This window comes from Mus caroli, chromosome 8 (assembly GCF_900094665.2).
Source record: "Mus caroli chromosome 8, CAROLI_EIJ_v1.1, whole genome shotgun sequence".
NCBI lineage: Eukaryota > Metazoa > Chordata > Mammalia > Rodentia > Muridae > Mus > Mus caroli.
Window position 1 is genome coordinate 101,928,064 of NC_034577.1, and position 10,611 is coordinate 101,938,674.

At 42.7% G+C, this 10,611-nt stretch overlaps 2 protein-coding genes and 1 non-coding gene across 5 annotated transcripts in view; 1 reads left to right on the forward strand and 2 right to left on the reverse strand.

The window, feature by feature from the left end:
• Positions 1 to 4,925, reverse strand: part of Sf3b3 (splicing factor 3b subunit 3) — a 35,432-nt gene extending 30,507 nt beyond the window's left edge. Inside the window, exons 1-3 of one of the 3 annotated variants that reach the window (XM_021170181.2) lie at positions 4,797 to 4,925; positions 2,551 to 2,687; positions 752 to 1,078 (exon numbers count right to left, since the gene is read on the reverse strand). In XM_021170181.2, coding sequence (XP_021025840.1) covers positions 752 to 1,078; positions 2,551 to 2,620 — 397 coding nt within the window. In that variant the 5' untranslated portion in view covers positions 2,621 to 2,687; positions 4,797 to 4,925. The other 2 variants (XM_021170182.2, XM_029480355.1) reach the window with 2 other exon arrangements.
• On the reverse strand, positions 421 to 496 carry LOC115031848. Its single transcript, XR_003837495.1, has one exon. It is a non-coding gene; the product is annotated as a small nucleolar RNA SNORD111 (small nucleolar RNA).
• Positions 4,926 to 5,151: 226 nt separating the features above from the next.
• Cog4 (component of oligomeric golgi complex 4) overlaps positions 5,152 to 10,611 on the forward strand; it is a 35,226-nt gene continuing 29,766 nt past the window's right edge. The window contains exons 1-4 of the mRNA XM_021170183.1: positions 5,152 to 5,331; positions 7,803 to 7,885; positions 9,270 to 9,384; positions 10,223 to 10,397. Coding sequence (XP_021025842.1) covers positions 5,173 to 5,331; positions 7,803 to 7,885; positions 9,270 to 9,384; positions 10,223 to 10,397 — 532 coding nt within the window. The 5' untranslated portion in view covers positions 5,152 to 5,172. The remainder of the gene's footprint in view (positions 5,332 to 7,802; positions 7,886 to 9,269; positions 9,385 to 10,222; positions 10,398 to 10,611) is intronic.

Below are 10,611 nucleotides of genomic sequence, written 5' to 3' on the forward strand. Positions count from 1 at the left end.
AAGAGCAGATTTCATGAAAAGACAGAAACCTAAATATTTACTCTTTTTAATAAGATCATTAACCATCTATTGAAGATGAGATTAAACTAAGAAAGAAAAAAAGAGAACAAAACAAAATTGTATGGCAGTTTTTACTTCTTATTGTTCATTTTTAATTTTACATATAAATGGTAACAAAACCAAAAGAAAAAAAATCATTAACAGTCACCACTAACTGTACAAATACACTGCCCTCTACTGTTAGCAGACAACAAAAATCATTATAATCCCCCCTACAAATATCTTAATACCCCTCTAATTTTTAAGGTGCCCTGGACTTTAAGGTACAGAGAGATGCGAAAATACCCAATCAGTCTGTTAACTCCTCTTTGAATTAGTCCCAGTGGTTCTGTCACTGGTCAGAAGGTGGCTTCCCTCTAGAGGCCTGATCAGATACACAGACTCTCCACGAATTCTTCAGAGAAGAGACATGATTGTGACTCATCACTTCAGGCTGAAGAAAGCAACCAAGCTACACAACTGAGATCACTTCACTGTAGCCTTCGCTGCAGATACAATAAATTCTCTCAAATAAATCAAGTAGTTTACCTTATGACTTCGTTTCAACCTAGTAAATATAAATGTAACGCCAAATGCTGGCGCTTAAGTGATAACTAGCACATCGCCAAGATCACAGCATGTCACAGCACACTAAGCACACATAAAGACCAGAGAAGCGCCCAGAGCAAAGAAAGTAGAGGAAGCCACTCACTAATCATAACAGCTCTTCCTTTGGGATCCACAGCCAAGAACTGCCCAGGAACAATACGGCGACATCCGCTTTTGCCAAAAGTTTCTTGGTGAATTTTCTCAAACATATTCTTTGATGGCTGGTATTCCAAGATAACAATCCGGCCTGAGTCACTGCCAACTACAATGTAGTCTTTGGTGCCACCTGTTAGCCTAAACGCCATAAGTGACCGGATAACACCAAATACTTCAACAGTGAGGAGGGTATGTACTTTGCCAGTGTTAGGGTCTGGGCGTAGTAACTCCAAAATCTTCCCACGGGAAACAACAATTTCCTGTTGTTTGGTTCCTAAATGACCAAAATAAAGATCATAAACAGAATGAGCCCCCAAAATAACTAGGATGCATAGAAACGAGAGCAAAGGCAAACAGAATAAAATAGGCTGGGGAAATCTATGTTTTGAATTAATTTATACTAATTGAAAGAACTGATTAATAAAACTATCAAACACGCTTTTTATAAAGGGTTACATAAGTTTAAAAAAAAACAAAACCTTTATTGTCCTAAGACTGGCCAGCAATATACCCAAATGGGAAGCATGTGTTCCTGATAATCGTGTGGTTGTGCACGGATCCGGGTCCTGACACTTGCTTGGCAAGCACTCCACCCATGATGCCAATGCTAACTTTCACCTCCACATATGGCTCCAAAACAAAACCAACAATCTCTGTCTCTGTGTGTATGATGTATGTGTGTACTTGTGTAAGTGCAGGTGAGCATGTGTCACAAGCACACGTGGGCAGGTCAGAGGACAATCCCAGGAGTTAGCCCTCACCTTCCACCTTGTATAACACAGGGTCTCCTGTAAGCCACTGCATACACCGGGCAAGCTGGCCTGAAAGCTACCCTACACTGGATTACAGTGTACTCCTACATTGGAGTATTGGATTACAGTAGAGCCACTAAATTTAGCTTTATGTAGGTTCTAGGGATCCAAACTCAAGCCCCTATACTTATACAGCAAGACTCAAAGGAGGATCTCTCCAGCCCGTGGTTTTTAACTCTCTAACAATGTTGTGTATGTGTGCACTGTGACTCTGAGTTCTATGGTGCATGTGTGAGCCAGAGGACAACTTTCAGAAGTCAGTTTTCTCCTACACTGGGCCCTAAAAATGAAAACCTGTCTGTCAGGCTTCAGCAACAAGTGCTTTTCTTGGGTCTTGTGAGTCCTATTTTCTTAAGACTATGTATCTTAGCTGGGCAGTGGTGGTATACACCTTTAATTCCAGCACTCCAAGCAGAAGTGAGAGGATTTCTGTGAGTCTGGGGCCGCCCTGATCTATACAGTCATTACCACTACAGTCTGGGATACACAGAAAAAATCTGTTTTGAAAAACAAAGCAAAACAAAACAACGCATCTTAGGCTAGCCTCAAGCGCTGGCTGGCCAGAACTCGTGCTCACAGTAGTAGTACCTCACCTCCAGAGTGCTAGGGTTACAGGCATCAACTAAGACACCCATGTTCTTTTTATGCAATTTGATGTCAAACTCAAAATTAAGAACCAGCTCTGGGAAGCTGGAAGAGGACTACCAGGAGAGGCCATTTTGGGCTAAAGTGTGACTACCATGACTTACAAAGCTCATGTCTCACACAATTTGGGAAGATACGCTCCTGAAACTGAGTGACAGATAATACACGAGAATTTAACACAAAACCCACACCAACATTTGTTTTCTTGTAAATGGGAAACATTTTGACAAAAGACAAGCAAATTATATAACTCACTTCCATCCACAAAAACACTACCTATAGCACTTACCAGAGAAGTTGCCATGGATGGCAAAGCTGATGCCAGTGGCCCGCTGTAAGGTCAGGTTGTACAGAAACATGGTGACAAGCAAAGCTGTGACCCTCAGTCAACTCTTGGTTACGGCAACGGTTTCAAGGCAAAGCAGACTACGGACACAAAAACAGAAGAATTGTTTTTAAAAGGAACCCTGTCTGGGAACTTCTTGCTGAAATCAGAACAGGCTGCGCTAAGAGTGCTTTCCCCATGTGCCTCCTCAGCTCGCAGGAGGGCCCGGGCTGCAGTCTCAAGGGGGGAAAAATACACCACCATTTATATGGTGGGCACCACTCTAGGATACTAACTACATCTTTTGCTTTTCATTTCACATGAATTCTACGAAAGCCTGCACATTGGCATGAACACTCAAGAGGCTGAGGCAGGAGAGTATCTGCAAGTGTAAGATAAGTATAAGCTGCAGTGAATTCCAGAATGGACAATACAGAAATAGCCTGGCCTTAGTTTTCTTCTTTCTCCCATGTAGTTCTGGCTATCCTGGAACTCAGAGATCCTCCTGCCTCTGCCTCCAGGTACTGGGATTAAAGGTGTGTGCCACTACACCTAACAACACCCATTTTAGGTATTTAAAAAAAAAAAAAAAAAAAAAGACAGGCATCATGGCTGTCTTCTGTAATCCTAGCACCAGAGAGGCAGAGGAAAGAGAATCACTCTAAGTTCAGTGCCAGCCTGAGTCACATACTCAGTTCCAGCCTATGATACAGAGAGGCCCAGTCTCAAACAAAGCCAAACTTCTTATGGTCAAGGGAACCTATGCTCAAAAATCCTATCAATTGGACAACATATAGCAAGTGGTTAAATGCCAGAACCTACGACTTGTTCAATTAACAAACAAGCCTTTTGTCATTTTTTCTTGCCAGACAAATGAAAACCTACGGTTAACTGTAGTTCAAGGGTCTATACATCCACCATCATTCACGACTCTAAAAAACTCAGATTCATTTCCCAGAGACCCCATTCTCTCTCGGGGTTATAAATCTAACCAAACTGAATCTTTCCATATGCTTATATATGTGCATGTTCAAGAACATATACTTATTGCATATTTTATGTGCTGTCTTTAACCAAAGGATGAATTTTTTTTGAGAAACCAACAAGACAGTTTTCTGCTACAGATACTGAGAATCTTACTCAATGCCTATACTATAATTCAGTTAGCGAAACTGTTAACGCTACATATAAGCGAATGAAGTTATACCTCTAAGATTTAGTCCTAAAATACCTAATAAACTAATAACTCTAAGGCTTATTCCTAAAGGTTGAACTGGCACTGGCAGCTTGTGGGTAGAGGACCTCACAATTTACAAGGCTGTCACAGATGAGTTCCGGTTGCACCATAAGCAGCGAAAGTGATGTTATGACTTTGGACATTTGCTTTAACAGGAAGGAAGATGGTACCTTGTCTCGTAAGGCTCTGTATGCAGAATTTCGTGTTTGAGGCTATGAGAATGAAACCTATGGCCTTGGGCAAGTGCTCTACCATTAGGTATGGAGGATTAAAATGAGCACCTACTCACTCAACACTAAAACAAACGGATCTCCTCGCTTATTGAAGGGGTGCTTCCTGGAGGAATATCCGGTATCAGGTAACCTTAACAGCCAAAACGTGGAAAGCTCTCCCCCCACCCCCCGGCCTCTGCCTATAATCTCCGGTTTCACCATCACCTCCTTTTTATCTTGCAGAGTCTTCAAATAGGTACTATTAGCCTTCGGGTTTTTTTTTTTCTTTCTTTTACAGTAAAATGAGGTTCAGAGGAGAAACAACATTTTGCCTAACTACCAAATGCACAAGTTCAAACCAGATCCCCTCCGGGGCGGTTTCTGATATTTGCACATTTTGGACAAACAAGAATTTTTACACCTTGCTGATTGAATAGTCATTCACTCGCGAGTCTTCCTATGCAGCCTCGATGGGATTCCCACTTCCTCAACCTCCCCGCGTGGTGGAAATACACGAGTGTGCCACCACGTTAAACTCGCAAGCCTTGTTTTAAAGGACTCGTCCCCACTCTGAAGACACAAGTGGGCGTAGAGTCCACGAGGCCATTTGTCCACGGCAAGCATTTCTCTAACCTCACGCCTACCGAACCTCTCGGGCCTAAAACTGCCCCTGCGGCTCCCGCCGAGGTGCCGGGCAGCTCTCTCCTGTGAGCGCTCTCCACTTCCTCCGCGACAGAGAAGCTGGGAGGCCACTTCTTTACCCTGCTGCAAGAAGGATGGCTTCGGTACCCGACGGATGCTGAATCCCTTCAAGGCCTAAGCCACCGCCACTGCCGATCCGCCGGCGTCCGCCATTAGCCTTCAAGACGGGCCTTCGGATGCCGCGCGACGGGAAAAAGGTATCCAGCCCCCGCCTGATAAATATATGTAATTTTGAGATGCTTTCATCTTGCGCCTGCAGTCTGCTAAGTTATCTAAAATTTATACTTTTCGGTAATTTTTCTGTAAAATAGAAGGTTAGTTTTAAAAATAGACTTCCAATGTTTTTGATCGGGCATGTCTGTGGGCAGCCCCAAAGGTCACCGCGCCAACGCAGAGGGGACCTCGCGAGCCCGGAAGCGCCCACCCGGAGCCAAGATGGCGGAGGTGGAGCCCCCTCTGAAGTTGTCAGGAGCGCCTCCGCCACCTGAGGGGGTGGGAGGAGGCCACTGCTCCGAAATCTCCACCGAGCTCATTCGCTCTCTGACAGAGCTGCAGGAGCTGGAAGCTGTGTACGAACGACTTTGCGGCGAGGAGGTGGGGAGCTGAGCCTCCTTTTTCCTGGAGGATCCGGTGGCAGAGGGCATCACGGGTGTCGATCGCTTTACCAGGGAAAACGAGAAAGCAGCTTCCCAAGACGCCTTAATGTAGTTGGGCATTTGGGTACACCTGTCAGTTCTACTCAAACGTATTTGACCTGTTACCTGGACTACTTCCTTGGTCTGCCTCCGTATTGATTTCCCTGACAGTAAAACTGGAAGTGGTGTGTGTGTGTGTGTACATGTGTGTATTATATGTACACATACATATATGTATACCGAATTGGCTTGTCTTCAGAATAAGAATTGCTTTGGCTTGGGAAGTGAAAAGTTACAAAAGTTTCTTCTCGACTCCTTTAAAGGAGAAGTTCCTTCAAATTAGCTTGAAGTTCTAAGACTTTCTCTTGGAGGAAATGATTATGTGTGTATTTTTAGCATTTCAGTTAAGTGTAGGCATTTGGATGTTTTCTTATTTTGAGACGGCCTCGGTGTTGCCCATATTGTCTTCAAATTGGCTACCTTCCTAGAGCAACCTCTCAAGCTACTGGCATTATAGGCGAGCTCACAACTCCCTAGAAGTTTGAAAGCTCCCTGTTAGGACTTTGAATTTTTAAGACTAAGGCGCAGCTGTCTGGTCTCAGACAAGTGATTTCATCTCTTGTACCTTGGATGTGTGGTCAATCAAGTAACAGGTGTGGAAAGGATTCCGCTTCCCTTCTATTAATAGCATGCTATATCTCTTTATATACTTTTGTTTCTTTTCCATGGCAGTCTGGTGCTGTCAGTTCGTTTTCCAACGTGGATGGATTCCTTGCAAGTTAGAAGATGTAAACTCTCACCTAAAACCTTGGCAGCTGTTTTTCCCAGGGAACTTTTTTTTTTTTTCTTTTTAGACATGCTCTAACTATCTAGCCCTACCTGGCCTGCAACTCACTATGTAGACCAGGCTTGCAGTGAAGTCAGTAATCTGCCTGCTGCTGGCACTCAAGTGCTGGGATTAATGTCATGCAGCTCTCAAAGCACTTTGAATGGAGGAAGAGAGAGTCGTTACTACCTTTGAATGTTTTCAAGTACTGCCTTGCATCGGCTCCAGCAGTTCCCGCACAAGTAGTGGTTTAAAGTTGAGTGCTCTTGACTTAACATTCCTAAGTCTATATTCTTTGAATCAATTAATACATTGGGGAGATTTTTGCGGTCTTATAAAATGTAGTAGTGTTGGCTTTGTGTTTGTTTTTAATGACTGCAAATTTTCCTCTGCATCTGTCTTAGACTGCCTTTATTAAGCTATTTAGCTAAGACTGTGGAACTGTTTTCTGCACACTGTGTTATGTGCCTTTATTATCCTGTTTTATTTGCACAGAAATCTATAAGGTACATATTGAAATCTGATGAGGTTCATATTGCTCTCCCTACTTCATAGGGAAAAAAAAACAGAAATTGAGCTAAATATACTGTATACCTGTAATCCCAGCATGCACGAGGCTGAAGCAATAGGATCTAAAATTCATGAACTACAGTGTGTGTGTATGAGGAAGCAAGTGTGTCGTAGCACACATGTAGAAGTTGGGGGACAACTTCAGAATTGTCTCTTCTGCTGTGTGAATGCAGACGATCAAATTCTAGTCATCAGACTTGGAGGGAGGAGTCCTCTTCCAGTCCTTGTTTTGATTCTGAGACAGGAACTCAAATTGCCCACATGGTCAAAACTGGCATTTACTTCTGTTCCTCCTGCCTGTCTCCTGAATGTGGAATAATAAGGGAACATCACACATCTGGATGAGCCACTACATTTGAGAGCATCATGGTTTGGATTGCACAAGTGGTATTGAATATGTATTGGTTCCCATTGTGTTAGTCATCTGCTAGATAGAATAAGATATACTCAAAACAAACAAAGGGGGGATTATGCACATGCATAATCCTAGCACTTGAGAAGAAAGGAAAGAAGAATTCAAGGTCATCCCATGTTTCAGAACAAGTGAGAAAGCATCCTGAGTTTCTCACTTGAGACCTTGCATCAAAACAAGCATGAGAAAAACTACATAGCCAGTTATTTAGTCCAACAAAACCAAAGCAGTATTGAAGTCCAAAGGGACTGTAGTGGGAGGGAAAAAATTTTGAATTGAAATTCACCCTTTAGCTGTGTTGAGTTATATAAATGTATTTGTTATAAGTTTGTTTGTTGTCTTGAGACAGGGTCTCTATGTAGTACTTGTTGTCCTAAATATGTATCAAGACTGGCTTCAAACACAGAGATCCAGATGCCTCCTTCTAATGCTGGCATGAAAGATATATGTTATTTCACCTGGCTTAATTTAGATAACTCTTAAAGTTCTTTCTACCTAGGGGTAGAGATAGAGTGTAATATTTAAACACTTGCCTACCATGTACAAGATCTTGAGTTTAATCCCCTAGTAACTTAAAAAGAAAATTACTTATATCCCTTCTGATGGTGTTTGTCTGTTTCAGAAAGCAGTGGAGAAAGAACTGGATGCTCTTTTGGAACAGCAAAACACCATTGAAAGTAAGATGGTCACTCTCCACAGGATGGGGTGAGTATGTACCACAGCAAAAGTTGTACATTCCAGTGGGACCACAGGATAAAGTTAGTTTTCCTAACCCCATAGTCTAGTCTTTTAGGAAGCTAAGGTGGGAAGCTTGCTGCAAGTTCGAGGCCAGCCTTGGTTACAGAGCAAGGCACTGTCTCAAGAAAGGAAAAAAAGGATTCTTTTTTTCTAACAGTGTTTTATTACCTGATAGGCATTTAAAATGGAAAGGAATGGTAGCTCACAGTAAGCACCGAAGAATATACACTTTGACAGTTATCAACAGGTCCTTGGAACTGTGAATGGAGGCTCAGATCTATAATCAACTTTTGGAGGGAGAGATAGAATTATCAGGAGTTCAAGGCCATCCTGGAACACATGAGACCCTGTCTAAAAAAGGAAAAAAAAAAAAAAACTTTGGCAACCAGGCACAGTGCTACACAACTTAGGAAGTAGGGGCAGGTGGATGTGGGGCTCAAGGCCAACTGTAGCTACATAGTGAACTAAAAAGCTAAACTTGGCTATTTCTAGCCTTCTCAAAAAACAAAACAAAATAATCTCCTTGACCCACTTGGAACCTTAATAGAAATATGAATTGTGGCTAGGCAGTGGTGGCGTACGCCTTTAATCCTAGCATTGGGGAGGCAGAGGCAGGTGGATCTCTGTGCCTAAGGTCAACGTAGACTACAAAGAGTTCCAGAGAAGCCCTGTCTTAAATAAACAAAAACAAAACAACCAAAAATATATATAAAAGAAAAGGAATGCAAATTCTGGAACCCTCGCCCTAAACTTCCTGAATTACAGGCTTTGTTGTTGAGGCCCAGAAATATGTATTTTAGTACATCTTCCAGGTGTTTCTGATTTGCAGTTCAAGTTTAAGAACTACTGCTCTTACCAATTTTATATTTGCTGAGCATTGTGGTGGATGCCTATAATCTTAAGCATTCAGGAAGCTGAAATAGGATCTCAGTTTGAGGCCAGCTTGAAACCTGATTCAGAAGGGTAGAGGGGAACGAGAGACCCTGTCTGTGGTTCCATACACACCTTTAATACTTAATATTTGGAAAGCACAGATAAGAGATCAAGAGTTCAAGGTTATTTTCTGCTTACACAGCGAGTTTGAAGCCATCTTGGCCCACATCAGACCTCATTTCAAAGCAAGCAAAGAGAAAGAGCTGGGAGTGTGGTTCAGTGATAGAGCATTTGCTTAGCTCAATCCTCCTACTCCCTCCCCCCCATACACGGCATATATACACACAGAAGGAGAGAATTGCCAAATAGAAAAAAGAAGTGAGAGTAGAAGACACCTAAGAAGAAAAAACCCAAAACACCTAATTTCCCCTCTTGTTCGTGCCTTCTGTCTCTGTGCCTTGACAAACTCTGTCTCTAGTCCCAACCTACAGTTGATTGAGGGAGACGCAAAGCAACTGGCTGGAATGATCACCTTTACCTGCAACCTAGCTGAAAATGTGTCGAGCAAAGTCCGTCAGCTTGACCTGGCCAAGGTAATCCCACTGAGCTTTTGACGTTTTAGCTCATAGAAGGGAGGGAAGAAATTACACCTAGATAAGAACCATCAGTGAAATGCAATACAAATACCAAAACCAGATAAACATACCACACGAAGACTCCAGGCCAATAGCATCTGTGCATATAAAAATAAAAATCCTCAATTAATACTAAAAGCAAATCGAGCAACATAGAGAGAAGATTATATACCACGAGCGGTAGGAGTGCAAAGCTGGTGTTATGTGTGAAAGTTAAGTAGTGTGGTAAAGGGAATGGAGGTGGCGCTTGATAGAGCACTGCCTAGCACGTATCAACACCCTAGGTTAGAGTCCAGCAGAGCAGTGTTCTGTTTCCAAGTATCACATACTTCTTGATTCACTTATGAGGTTAACAAAATAAATACGGATTATTCCCATTCGTGCTTTGATTTTTTTTTTTTTAGATTTTATTTAATTTAAGTATATGAGTACACTGTAGCTGTCTTCANATACACCAGAAGAGGACATCCCATCCCATTACAGATGGTTGCGAGCCACCATGTGGTTGCTGGGAATTGAACTCAGGACCTCTGGAAGGGCAGCCGGTGCTCTTAACTGCTGAGCCATCTCTCCAGCCCCTTGTGCTTCTATTAAAATGAAGTAACCATATTAATTAAATCACAGTATCTACTAGTGTCTGAATTAGCATCCTTAACACTTTGTAAGTGGTTGTGACTAATTTGCCAGTTACAGCTGAAAAGAACTGACATTTAACTGTGTCCCACTCTTAGATCTCTGTATGTTCTGAGGAGCATTTTGAAGGAATAGATCATTGTCTTTAAACACAATTTTGTAGAACCGCCTCTATCAGGCCATTCAGAGAGCCGATGACATCTTGGACCTGAAGTTCTGCATGGATGGAGTTCAGACTGCTTTGAGGAATGAAGATTATGAGCAGGCTGCAGCCCACATTCATCGTTACTTGTGCCTGGACAAGTCAGTCATTGAGCTCAGCCGACAAGGCAAAGAAGGTCAGTATTGCAGACTGTTGATCCTCGTTTGGTCAGAAGCATCTGTGATTTGAACCAAGCAAACTCAATTAAGAAAAGTGTTGCCAGGCCGGGCGTGGTGGCGCACGCCTTTAATCCCAGCACTTGGGAGGTAGAGGCAGGTGGATTTCTGAGTTCGAGGCCAGCCTGGTCTACAAAGTGAGTTCCAGGACAGCCAGGGCTACACAGAGAAACC